Here is a 14,417-nt window from a genome sequence, read left to right as displayed (position 1 = left end):
CTGGCTCAAATGTTTGATTTTGCTAATAGTTATTCTATAGAAATACAGAAATGTATATTGAAGAAAGCCAAAATATTGAATATCACTTCAGACGGATGACAGCATCCTAATGTTACTTTTACACAGAGATTAGTAGCACTGTTAGCACTGTGTAGCGATCCTGTTTTATTATGTGCCAATGGTGACCATTCAAGACGGGGAAAATGCACTTTCAACGTTTTTTTTTAAGAGTTCGTATGAATATAACTCAAGGGCCCAGTTTCACAGACAGGGTTTAGACTAAGCCTGGACTGGACCATAGTTAAATTAAGACATTTAAGTAATTTTCATAAACATGCTTATGAAAAACATTACTATCTTGAAACAAAAAATACCAAATAACAATTACACAGTTATTTATATAAATACAAAGTAGAAAATAAGTGCACTGTACCAAATGATTACTTTGAATGTAAATACACAGTAATTAAGCAAATATAAAGTAGGACCCAAATTTACATCTTCGGGATGCCAGTAATGTCCGAACGCCTGCGGATTCATTTGCATGCTCATTTTTTATAAACCAGCTCACACGGATGCGAAACATATTTGATTACTGGGAACAAACAAAAAACTAGGTCAGAATCAATGAATTGATCATTGTTTTATGTTGCTTATGATTTCTGATTCCTCTGTATTTCTCATTGATTGACTGTATTGACTGTATTTCTTAATTGATAAAATTACATTTTATTCGTTTCATTTGAATCGCTATGTAATTTTATCAATCATGATGGACTGATTCCAGAAATATTTATTAATTCACTTCAGTCACACTTACAAATATATAAATGTCATTTATTATGGCATGAAATATCAACATACACAAAGTAAAAAAAAACCTTCTTTTTCTTCCTCATCTAAACCACGTCAGATATCCACTAATGAAAGGTACTTTTTACATTAGCATCTTCAAATGGTTTCCAGTATGTCAAATATTTGTTTTCTACACTTATATTGTTCTTTGTGAACAGAGATGACTCAATAACCTGGAGCTGAATGTATCCTGACAGTGACACATACAGCTCAATTCTTATGATTTGCATGTTTTCAAATGAACTGGAAGTCGGTGTCCAGCGGCTCTGAGCTGCGCTTCATAATCAAACAGCTTCATACACAGATACAGTACACTCTCCACACTTAGTGGACTTCAGCTCAAGAATGTAATACGAAAATGGTTTAAGATATATTTCACAAAGGCTGTAAAAAATAAAACTAACGTCTGTCTCTTAGGTCACCGTCTCTGGATATTATTTCTCGACAAAAGCAGAATTTGCCGTGGATGATGATCATCTTTTGTGCAACATGCCAGACAAGTATGTTTTTGTTTTTTAAACACATTACCAATGAATCTGTTATTTGGTGCACATTAAATCAATTATGTTGTGTTTTGCGCAGCCTCCTTAGACCAACTGATAATCCAAGTCAATACGACAGATCAGTGCTTCCGGGACAACAGTAACTTTGTCATTTCAGGTAGATATGAAATATACTGCTAACACGAGTCAAGTCAAGTGGCTTTTTATTGTCATTTCAAATACATATAGCTGTGCAGTACATAGTGAAATGAGACAACGTTTCTCCAGGACCTGGTGCTACATGAAGCCACACACAATACAAAAAAACTGAGCTAAGACAGTCTGGTTGTGAGGGCCTGAATGCTCCGGTACCTCTTTCCAGATGGAAGGAGGGTGAATAATGTGTGTGAGGGGTGTGTGGGGTCCTGTACTATATCGTGGGCTTTGCGGATGCAGCGTGTGGTGTAGATGTCCGTGATAGCGGGCAGAGAGACACCAATGATCTTTTCAGCCGTCCTCACTATCCTCTGGAGGGTCTTGCGATCCGATACGGTGCAATTCCCAAACCAGGCAGTGATGCAGCTGCACAGGACGCTCTCGATGGTCCCCCTATAGAACATAGTCAGGATGGGTGGAGGGAGATGAGCTCTTCTCAGCCTCCTCAAGAAGTAGAGGCGCTGCTGGGCTTTCTTGGTGATGGAGCTGGTGTTGAGTGACCAGGTGAAGCTGTCCGCCAGATGAACACCAAGGAATTTGGTGCTCTTGACGGTCTCCACCTTGGACCCGTCGATGGACAGCGGAGAATGGTCGCTCTTTGCTCGCTTGAAGTCAACAATCATCTCTTTGTCGACGTTCAGAGATAGATTGTTGGCTCTACACCAAGTTGTGAGCTGCTGCACCTCATCTCTGTATGCTGACCCGTCGTTCTGATGAGATCCACCACGGTCGTGTCATCAGTGAACTTGATGATGTGACTGGAGCTGTGCATCGCTGCACAGTCGTGAGTCAGCAAGGGGAACAGCAGTGGACTGAGCACCCTGCCCTGAGGAGCTCCAGTGTTCAGTGTGGTGGTGCTGGAGACGCTGTTCCCGACCCGGACTGACTGAGGTCCTGTCAGAAAGTCCAGGATCCAGTTTCAGGCACAGCGGGCTCAGCTTCTCTATTTCCTTTTGAACATGACTGTGTCAGTACTGCATATTTATCATCTGAAAACACTGACGACTGACAAACTCATTGAGTTCATTTTCGTTTTTCTCTCAGACATAAATCCAGCATCCAGTTGTCAATCAGCTGAAAATAATGGGAATTTTAAAAAATATATCAAACTAAGCATTTCTTCTCAAGGTAAAACCTGCATATGTTTTATTCACAAACCATTCTTGAATTTAAAGTTCTCTATAAAGTATTTTTGTAAAATGATTTGTTATTTCAGCAAACTGCAGACCATACAGTTTCTTCATAATAAATCACGGGAATGACTATCACATCAGAATGAATGAGACCGTTGAAGGCATGAAACTGTGGTTATTGCCAAATGGTAATTTTTAATAATCAGCTGCCTGTTTTTCTTCAGTGTTCATTTCAAAGATTGTAGGTATTTTCTATTCATTTTTTTGCTTTGTGTATGCATTTACCCTAAAAAACACACACATTTACAAACCAAAAATTAGCCAATAATGTGTTTTACCGTCATTCCCCAACATGAAAGCATTTTTAAAGGAACATTGCACTTTTTTTGGAAATAGGCTCATTCTCCATCTCCCTCGGAGCTCAAAAGTTGACTTTCACCGTTAGCATAGCTTAGCATAGATCAGTGAATCCAATCAGACCAGTAGCATCGCGTCAGATAATGTACACACTTATACTTTCCTGACGATTTATAGGCTAGTAACTCAATATAGTAAATATATAGTTTAAAATAAATAATTAAACTTATGCGAGAGTAATAGACTCTGTTGAAATTTATTTGACCTGTTATTAAATATTAGTGTTGCTGCTGGTTATAAAGTTTTGTTTTCATTGTTTTAATATGAAGAACAAATGTAACATTAAAGAGGATGGACTGAAATGATGGTGTGAAATTAATAAATTACAGTACTGAAAAAAAGTGTTTCACAAAATAGAAAAGAAAAATGTGCCTCTAAAAAGTCTGAGTGTTTGTTATCCTGTAAGGTATGTGATAAGTTCCTGAGAAAGAGCAAATTGGTCCAATCTATTTGATAACAGTTACACTTAGTGAGTGTTGTAGAAATATCATCTCTTCCGTTCTGCTGGATGCACATTAGGTCGTACTGGGACTTGCCAGATACAGCAAAACTCCTGCATCGCCACTGAATCTAATGAACTGAATGTCATCCGATGCAGTCCCTGTTCATTTATACCCTCAGGTAGGATTTTGTCCTCTTCTACAATGTTTCTCATTTTATGCTTAAGTCTTTAAATACAGCAAGAGACAAGCAAACGGCCAATCAATGCATGCTAATCATTTTTCTAGTTTGATCAACACGACACAGTATTTGAGTCGATCACAGCCAAGCTCTTTCAAACTGTTTATATTCTAAAAACTACCAGTGCCAACTATTTTTATCTTTACTTCATATGTGGTATCGTTTAATTATGTTTAATTGTAATTTTCTCTTGAGACACAGCTTTACAAAGCACTCCTCTTGAACCTAATAAAAGTTGCGCAAATGCTATATATAATACCAGCAGCATATGCAATGGTAAGATTTCTGTAATGTTTTTTTCAGTAGTTTTTTCAGTCACTTTTCACACCGATCAAATCCAAATAACACTAGATATTTTACAGATGAACTGGGTAACCCAAATCCACATTGCGGTTACAGTCATGGTATGTTAAAGTTTTTTTCCTGAAAGCCTGTTAGCTACAACTTTTCATTGCCACTTTTTGCACCTAAACAGTCAAATACACACATCATGACACAAAGATATCATTAAAACATATCCCTTATGTATTTCTGTGTGCAGAAGGAAGCAGATATGTTCTGTCTCTTATAAAGAAAGAATGGACGTGTGTCAAATGTGATAACACAACTGATGAGGAATCATCCACGGATTCTTCTGCAAAGGTCACCAATACTAGTTCCACAACACATACTACAAGAAACAATCCAACAACATCAACCAGAACTCGTGATTCAACTACAACTACAACAAACAACCCAACTTCAATGCACCTAAATCTAACTCTCAAAGCAACCAAGACAACTAATAGTACAAATACAGTTGTGGGTGGCTATACAAAGGCCTTGTAAGTGTCCATATTTGAAATTTTATATATTTATACATACACACACAGAATACCATGTGATTCAAACCATTTTACAGAGAAGCCTTGAACAATCTGGAGCCTAAGATGGAAGAGTTGGAAAAAAGCAATAAAAGCGATGCAATGATCGTCACAGAGGATGGTGTTGGTTTTCTTCATGTACAAGCCAAGAACACAGAAACCAAAGACATAAACATATGCTACTCTTCAGATGACGCCATGGTAAACCTAAGAGCTAAGATCCAATTAAACATTGTTTGATTCATCACTTATCATGATCATTCTTCTTTTCACAGGTTGTTGAGGGTCAGAGTGACCTGATTGCTAACTGTTCCTGGTCAGTAAAGATTAGCAAGGAGGCTTTTGATCAATCACGTCATCAAAACAACGGAAGTGCGTTTGTTGGAGTTCTACGGTTGAATAACCTGAGAAACAAGGTACTGTGTGCTTCCACGAGTTCTCATAAGTCTCATATGGACAAATTCTTTCCATCTATTTTCCAACTTTTTTTTGTATTTATATTTGATTCATGATTGCTCTCGTTCTCTGCTTTAGAATGAAACAGAAAATGAGATCGTTTTGAACAACGAGGTTTATGGAATAACGATGAAGGCCGATATCTCCAACCTTACCGACAACATCGTCATGTTCTTTACACCTAATGGAAAGGTAAGGAAGGTTTTGTTGTTTTTTGTTATAATGATCGGACATTGTTAGGGATGGGCATTTCCCAAAAATACTGTATGCGAATATTCAGGCTCATAAAAAAACTAATATTCGAATATTCGAGGTTAGACTCCACAGCGCCACCCAGTGCGTTTAGTTATAACTGCTTATGATTTATCTTCCGGTCAGCAAATCAACACATAGTCAGATTCGAAGAGTGTTTTTATTGTTCTAATAATAATAATCACAGACCAAATATGCAAATGTTTGACTAATCGTGCACAGCCTTAAACAATGTGGAAACAAACTAAAGATAAACATGTTCTTTCAGGTTGGTAAAGCGTCCTGCAGCTCTTGGGATGGCAAAGGTACATTCAGTTATGACTGAACTGATCACTTCCCATCAATGAACCCAGTTTATTTTCTGTAATTAATCTGCATAATGGATTTCATTTGTCACTGTCCTTTCTTTGAAGTCAAACATAATTGGACGACATTCGGCTGTGAGACAATAAGAATCAACAACACTATCAAGTGCTCCTGCTCACATCTGACGTTCTTTGCAGTGCTGATGGTGAGAAGATTCTCAGAGATGACCATATGCTTTCACGAAAGAACGTCTCAAAATTGCTAATTTATTCTTGTTTTCCCTGATCTCTCAGTCTCAGTCAGATTCAATCCTCACAGAGAAGGATCTGGAAACACTGACTTATATCACTTATATCGGCTGCGGCATCTCCATGTTTTTTCTGTCCATCGCTTTATTCATGCATTTCCTGTTACGGTAAAGTATCTTGATGTAGAGTCATGGCCAAAAATATTGGCACCCTTGGTAAACATGAACAAAGAAGGCTGTGAAAATGAATCTGCATTGTTAATCCTTTGGATCTTTTATTGAAAAAAATAAAAAATAAAATAAGCTTATATTGGAAGATAGTTTAGATAAACCTGTAGGAAGACATTTTGAAGAAAGTTTGCAACCAGGCTGTTTTTGGGACCCCACTGACTCCTACAGAATACTTTCTTCACAAAGAAATTCATACAAGCTTGTAAATACTCAAGTAAATGATGACATAATTTTCATTTTTGGGTGATCTATTCCTTTATGCCTTCTTTGATCACATTTGATCATAAGTGTATTGATATTTTTGGCTATGACTGTATAAGATATAGCTAGTGCTGTCATTTAAGTATTAGTTCAGGCTACAAGAACGGTTCTTTTATGTTTTAACAGGAAAGCCAAGTCAAACCAGGCCACGAAGATCTTGATGAACATGTTTGTGTCTTTGTTTCTACTGAATGCCTCGTTTTTGTCAAACGAGAGCGTCGCTAACACACAAGACAACGCTGCGTGCGTCTTCATAGCGCTGCTCCTGCATTACTCCATGCTGGCCTCATTCACCTGGTTCTTCATTCAAGCTCTTCATATGTACTTATGGCTCATCAGACAGAACGTCACCATCACAAACTACATGAGGAAGATCACCGTGTTGGGCTGGGGTGAGTCGGAACAAGAAAACACCTCTTGTAGTGTAACTAACATAAGGGCCTTTTGCATATTAACAGATAAATTATGTTTATATGTAACAACGTGCTTGGAAACGTTGTTTTGTACTCATTTATTACTGAGGAGTCTGCTGCGGTTTGGCCTGAAAGCGCCGTTTCTCTGCGGCTCATTTCAAAGAATAGTGGCACGTTACTTTAAAAAAGTAATTATTGTTACTAGTTACTTCTCACAAATAGTAACTGAGTTACATTATTATAAAAGTAACTAATTACCAGGGAAAGTAACTATTTAAATATGTCGAATAAATTGGATGCCCCCAAAATAAATGTGTTAAATGAAACAGACACTAAAAAGAATACATTATTATTATGAAGCACTGTACACTGATGTACACTATTTTGAAGTTTCTGTGGGACAATGTGAAAGACGCCTATCAAATTCAATATATCATTGTAAATATAATCAACTCGGACATGTTAGGAATACAATCGGGATAGTATTTTTTATTGCATTAAAATATTATACCGTGCTAATTTCGCATTATATGATAGAACTTTAGTAATCAGAATAATCATGAATGTATAATTGTTGACTGAACTTAGGACTGGTGGTGGTGCTTAAGACATCGCCCTTAAGGTATTTCCATTTAGTGTTTCTTAAAAAAAAAAAAACAAACCAAAAAAAATTGCGATAAACGATTGTAATACTACAAATTCTACTTCTAATAACAATGCACAAAAAATGCACTAGGATTAATAAACTGCAGGGTTTGTGAATATTTAATTACGCAACAAATAAATACACAAATAAATCAACATACGGGAAGCAATGTATGTACGTACAGATATATATAACACATATATATATATATATATATATATATATATATATATAAAACACACACACACAGTGCCTTAAAAAAGTATTCATACCCATTCATTTATTTATTTATTTATTTGGGCAGATGCACAAGTTCAGGTTTCTCCAGAAATATTTAATTGGAGTTGAATCCCACTCAGGGACACTCACAGAGTTGTCTATAAGCCGGTCTGTGGTTTATAGAGCTGTGTGTTTAGGGTGATTGTCCTGTTGGACGGTGAACCTTCTGCCCAGTTGATGAAGTGTTGCGGTGACCACGGTAACCAAAGCCCTTCTCTAGAAGTTGCTCAGGTTGGCAGGAGGCTAGATCTAGTAAGAGTCCTGGTTGTTTCGTTGTCCTGGTCCTCTTCCATTAAGGTTAATGGAGACTCCGTGCTTCTGTGACCCTTCAGCGAAGCAGAACATTTTTTTCTTCTGAACTCTTCCACAGATGTGTGGCTTGGTGCACTCAGCTCTTACCTCTTCAGGCAGGTCCTTTTGACCTCAGTGCATGGTTTTTGCTCTGATATGCATTATCAGCTGTTAGACCTTTTATTAAGACGTGTGTAGGAACACCTACAAGCAATATGAATGCTCCTGAAATTTCAACAGTCCCAAAATAAGTGTATGAATACTTATGCAATGGAATCGTTTTAGTTTTTAATGTATTTGCAATGTTTACAATTTTTCTTTTCAAAGTAATACGAAACAAAATGTGAAAGGGTATGAATACTTTTGCATGGTATTGTGATATAGATATTTATATAAACCCTTGTTTTCAACATGTCCAATTAAAACCATCTACCATCTCCAACTGTCAACTGGACCCAGAAAAGTTTAATCCAGAAAATATGTTGTTATGGTCTTGAATTTTTAGTGTGTGAATGAAATGAATGAATGATATATATATATATATATATATATATATATATATATATATATATATATATATATATACACACACACACACACACACATTTTATTTCCTAAGCTTTTTCTTCAAGAGCATCTGAACACTAAACCTTAAATTCATTTTATATTGTTTTCATTTTAAAGTTATACTATTTTCAGGAAAGTTTTACTTCTTTTAAATTAAAACGTATTTCTTTCACGAACATGTTTTAGTTTCAATGCATTTTTGGTTATTTAGCATTTTAAGTTAAATAAACCAACATGGGAAATGTAGCTAATTCTAGCCGTAATTAATTAACCCTATATTAACCCTTGTCTCTGTGTTTTCAGTGTTTCCCGCTCCAATAGTCATAGCAATTGTTTCTGTAGAAGAATACAAAACAGTGACCATAAAAACACCTGCGAAAAATTCAAAAATGTAAGTCCTGTAAAATTAAATGTAAATGTACATTTATGAATGTTAACCGATAGTCTTAATTCTTTTCTAATTCTAGGTGCTGGATTACAAATCCTTACATTCACTACATAGTGAACATCGGCTACTACGCTTTAGTTTTCATCTTCACGACAGGAATCTTCATCACTATTGTAACAAGAATTGTTCACACCAGACGTTTAAGAGCGATTGACGGCAAGAGAAAGACGTTCAGAAAGCAGCTGATGATGGTGTTGAGTTTGTTCCTGCTCTTCGGTCTGACGTGGTCTGTGGCGTTCTTCAGTTATGGACCGATGCTCATTCCCTCGTATTACATATTCACTGTGTTCAACTCCTTTCAGGGTGAGGAACAATCACATGCTGGTTTAGCAGAACGTCAGCAAATCATTTGAATTCAATATCTAAAAAATTTTTTTAATTAATTTAATCATTGTTAACATTTTTTAGGTTTTTCCATTATAGTTGGATATTTAAAATCATTTTTGCTGATCCTTTTTTTCAGGCTTCTTCCTCTTCCTGTATTATCACCACATTCACAATGACTTTGCTGATTTCTCTGATGATCCCAGAACAACCATAGTTAAACCCAACGGGAATGGTCTGCAAAATGTCTATAATTAATCAGAAAACCACACAGTCTCTTAGTTGTTGATAAGATTTCCAGAATATTAGTACAGTCACGTGCACTACAATATACTAATACTTTACAGTTCATTTTGCATGTTTAATAATATTTTGTATGATGATGAGACTACAACTACATTTGATCATAAGCGGGATCTTTAGCTTTTAAGACATTTTAAAGAAAGTTCATTTTAGATGTACTGTAAAAGCTACTTTAGGAGTTTATTTTCTTGTATCTGTGCGTCTACAGTAACTAAAACTATAGTTATGAAATACATATGCATATTTAAACTGTTATTTTGTTCATTACTAGATGTTAATGTACTTGGAGCAAATGTGTCGCGTAAAAGGGCTTTGGTTCAAATAATTCAAACATAATATTTCCATTTAGCACATATTTCAGAGAGATTAAAAAAAGCAAAATATCATTTGATAAAACCATGATAATAACCATGATATTTAGTTTTTTACAGTGCATCAGTATGGTAATATAAACTCTTTTCTCCATGCATTCGTAAAATCAATTCAATGCTTTATTTATTTCTTCACCCTACATGTAAATATATGAGCGGTAAGCTACTATACATTCAAGTTTCTAATTAAAATAGATGCCATTAGATATGCATTTTTGTGGAGTGGTTTTGTAGGTTTGCGTGCCACTAGAGGGAGCTGTAAGATCTCAGATTCATGTGTAACTCAAGGACGAGTTAAACACTCAACACACTGTTGCTAAAACTAGTTAATAACTCAATGCTTACTTCTGGTCCACAGTGACTAATAAACCTCCTCAATCCAACTGAACGAGTTGATTTAATGGCTTTAATATTGTGGAAGTTCTCATATGTCACTGAGGAACACGATTAACTCAGTGTTGTTGGTGTTTCAATCGAAAGTGACGTTAAAGGCATTTATATAATGCTATTTTTTTTTTTTTTTTTTTTTTTTTAGAAACGCTGTTTAGAATTAGAATTGTAAAACCATATCCAAAACCATATTTTTTGCATTCTTCCAAAAGTTTTATGAAAATTCAGGATTGCATCACAGGAATAGATTACATTTTTAAATATATTTAAATAGATATCATTCGTCGAAATTGTCATAATATTCCACAATTATATATATAATTTTTATATAATTGTATTTATAATATCATATATATATATATATATATATATATATATATATATATATATATATATATATATATATATATATATATATATATTTATTTTATTTTATTTTTATTTTTTACTTCTTCATCTGCTTACCAAGATAGCATTTATTTGATTTAAGCAGTCTTGGTCAGCAGATGAGAAAACAAACCAAGCTACGTCTAGATACGTTGAGACTTGAGGATGCATGACTATTTTAATAAAATGCACCAACAACAGTGCGTCGCATGCACAGTCGATCATGTTTACTGCCAAAAAAACAACCGTCGAGTCCTAGGAAAGCACCAATTTTCAAAATAAAGTTTCGTGCAATCTTCAAAACCTCATCAATATGAGTAAAAGACCACAGCGTCCGGTCAGAGATGTTTGTTTGCCTGGATCGTTCACGCTCATCTGCCTGGACAAGATATGGCAGAGCTCTCCCTGTGTGGCTTGAGTTCTTCTCCTCCAAATCATCTCGCTGGAGACAGGGAAAGACCAGGGAAAGGACTGCGGTCGGTGAGGCTCTCAGAAATGTTTACATGGATCGGATTTTCAGTCTGATGTGGCAGGAGTGGAATCGTATCAGGAAATACTTGGGGAAAAGACATTGTCCGTGGCATGTCTATTGAGCAACAAGAGTTTTTTTTTTTAATATGAGCCGGATTCGGTCTGAATGCCGCTGAAGGCCTCGTTTCAGCTTTGAAAGCTAAACAGGAGTCTGGCGGAGCGATACGTACAGAATGAGCTCTGTTTGTTTATCTGCAGATGATTAATAGTCTGAATTATTACTAGTGCCAAACCACAAGTGGGTAATTACTGCCATACATACACGTCTCTCTATCCTTTTGTCGAGAGCACAATGCGGTTGATAAAAGAATAGTAGCATGTCGAGCTGTTGGGACGGATTTCCCGGGAAAATGCATACTTCGTAGGCTACAATGCATACATTTGTTTTTCTAAGCCATATTCATAAAAAAGGAAAGAAGGATAGGACTCCTGCTGGTCAGAACGGTGGAAATGCAATGAAAAACCAAACCAAACATGCATAACACACCTTATACAAGTTTCACGAAAAGTGTAATCTACTAAATGCGATAAACGTCATATAAAGTTGTAGTTTTTTTAAATGGAGAGCTTGGTTGACTACAACTCTTCCTTTTTATTAGCCTACAGAAAACCGTCATTAATGGGATAGTTTAACCCGAAATTAAAATGCAATACAACTGAAATGTTCCCAGGTCCAGAAATGTAGTAAATACATCAGTAAATCAGTCCATGTGAAATCAGTAGCTCAACTTTAGTTTTGTGATGCTACAAGAACGTTTTTCCCTTGCCATTTTCGAAACGCAAACGTGTGCATGAACGTAATAAGCGTTAAGGGAAAACATACGTATGTGTTGTGATACTCTCTAAAATGGTGGAAGACATAGCTCAGCGGAGAAGCATGGTTAAATGACATTATTATATATAATATCGTAACGTTGCGAAACTGAAGTTGAGCCACGGATTTCACTTTTTTACCGATGTATCTACTACGTTTCTGGAGCTGGATCATTTCAGTCGTGCTGCTGTCTATGGAGGGTTCAAACCAACGCTTCACAGAACAGCGTCTAGAAAACCATTTTCAGCAGTTGACGATAGTAGCTTTAAGACAAAACAAATGAACCGCAAACCTAAAGGCCTTCAAAGAAGAAAGAAACAGCGCGCACAATAAAACATAAATCAACACTGTTTGCCTACAACCTATGACTACTTCGCAAATCAACGCTTAGGTTAAATAACAACCCCAAACTCTAAACCAGTAACTACTTTCGTCCATTTACGTATCCACCTTATGTGTGCCGATTTCTGTCAATGTGCGAGACTTCCGGTTCCGCTGTAGCTGCGCTACAAACCAGTACGTTCATAATTAAGTAAAAAAAACATTGAAATAATATGGAAACACATACCGGTTTGAAATATAAAAGGTGGTGTTTTAACATCGAAGACACCGGAAGCCAGACACATTAAATTTACAAATGGCCGCGCCCGCTCTAACCTAGCTAACCTAGCCTAGGCAAGCTAACCGTTTCCGCCATTTTGCCAGATTCGACTATTAAACGTTACCTCAAATATGCCCCATCGACTTCACAAACCACAACAATATTAGAATATAAGCTGCTTACCTTCTCATAAAACACATTCATTGGATATCCCTTATCCTTGTTCCGTTCAGTCGTCGTTTATGAAAGTCGCGCGGAATCCAGCGATCGCCTGTGATCATAATCATATCGACACGTCAGATTCATCCGCGTCTGAGCGCGGCGCAGAAACAGTATTCCTCCGCTAGTTACTAGTTTTCAGTTCCGTACCTCACCCGCTAAAAGCTGCGCAGCCTTAGTAAATATTAAAATGCAAGACTTTAGTAAAAGTTTATCCATGCACTTAACTTTTGGGTCCATTCCATTATCACTGGAATTTAAATCTAAGACAATTTGTCTTTTGGCAAATTAAACAGGGCATAATATGACAATTTAACCAGCTCAAATAACACATTTTTATAGGCTACAAGGTAATTAACATGACCCTTTAACGGCAATATAAGCTTCGCATTGGATATCTAAACACTCCAAACCGTTGTAAATGCTGTGTAAACATTACCGGTTGTTGATCTTCTGTGGTAATTAACATCAGCTTAACGAGTTTTGCTTACGTGCTCGTCGTCTGTAGATGCACTCGGCCTCAAACCGATTGGCTGCTGTCATGCTCCCATCAGGTTTGAGGTTTTGCCGTTTTGGCAACGGTTACGCGAAGCGCTGATTCGCTCCGAAATGTAAACAGCAGAGAATTTAGTGATTAAACGATAGTTGCCAGGACGGATGGATTGGTGTTTCCCTGATGGGCCTGTTACGCCACACGACCTCAAATGTGAATCTGCGGTCTGGAGGACGTCCAAACAGCATCTCAGCGCTGCCAGACACTTCCAGATTTCTACAAATGATCATTAGAAGAGTCAGTCTAGGCCTCAGCATCGCTACTTGTGCTTAGTTCCTCCCAAACACCGGACACGTTATTTCATTTCTAAAATACCTCATTCGATAGCCGTGATTAGCCTTCCGATTTCAGTTTCAACAAGCCGAAAGTTATAGTTTTCCCTCCCGAAATATGTGCATGAACGATGAGGGAATACATTTAACAACAACAAAATATCACGGATGTCGTCCAGCTTCGCATCGAGTTACAGAGGCTTTGGGGAGAGCCAACGTGACTTTTGGAGGATACCGCGCACTATTGTTCAAAAGTTCTGCGGCTGTAAAACTTTTATTGTTTTTCAAAGAAATGAATACTTTTATTCATCCGGGATGCATTCAATTGATTAAAAGCGGCAGTAAAGAGGTTACAAAAGCTTTCTATTTCATATAAACGCTGCTCTGTTGAACTTAAAGAAGAATAAAATGCATCACGGTTTGCACAAAATGTTTATCGAACAGTGTGTTATTATGATTTCTGAAGATCGTGTGACGCTGAAAATCACAGAAATATATTACACTTTAACACACGTTCACGCAGAGAGCAGATATTTCAGATTCGAATGATATTTCACTTTTTTGCTGTATTTTTGATTAAATACATGCAGCGGCGAGCAGAAGATACC

The 14,417-nt window shown here is 36.7% G+C and overlaps 1 protein-coding gene across 1 annotated transcript; it reads left to right on the top strand.

The window, feature by feature from the left end:
• Positions 1-1,156: 1,156 nt before the first annotated feature.
• LOC122334445 (adhesion G-protein coupled receptor G6-like) lies at positions 1,157-9,924 on the top strand. The gene is made up of 19 exons (XM_043232358.1): positions 1,157-1,202; positions 1,273-1,355; positions 1,438-1,515; positions 2,598-2,681; positions 2,770-2,874; positions 3,623-3,724; positions 3,980-4,060; positions 4,147-4,188; positions 4,326-4,608; positions 4,686-4,848; positions 4,923-5,063; positions 5,182-5,295; positions 5,624-5,660; positions 5,769-5,866; positions 5,955-6,076; positions 6,527-6,792; positions 8,900-8,987; positions 9,064-9,347; positions 9,508-9,924. Coding segments are annotated over exons 1-19 (2,292 nt in total). The 5' UTR covers positions 1,157-1,200; the 3' UTR covers positions 9,627-9,924.
• The last annotated feature ends 4,493 nt before the right edge of the window (positions 9,925-14,417 follow it).

The sequence above is a fragment of the Puntigrus tetrazona genome, unplaced genomic scaffold (assembly GCF_018831695.1).
Source record: "Puntigrus tetrazona isolate hp1 unplaced genomic scaffold, ASM1883169v1 S000000528, whole genome shotgun sequence".
Lineage (NCBI taxonomy): Eukaryota > Metazoa > Chordata > Actinopteri > Cypriniformes > Cyprinidae > Puntigrus > Puntigrus tetrazona.
Note: the sequence above shows the minus strand (reverse complement) of the source record. Positions and strands in the feature narration are given on the sequence as shown.

Excerpts from the sequence above, each read along its gene's own strand:
- LOC122334445 (XM_043232358.1), top strand. Across the intron at positions 4,189-4,325 it reads ACATTGCGGTTACAGTCATG|AAGGAAGCAGATATGTTCTG; the intron begins GTATGTTAAAGT and ends TTCTGTGTGCAG. Across the intron at positions 5,064-5,181 it reads TGAATAACCTGAGAAACAAG|AATGAAACAGAAAATGAGAT; the intron begins GTACTGTGTGCT and ends TCTCTGCTTTAG.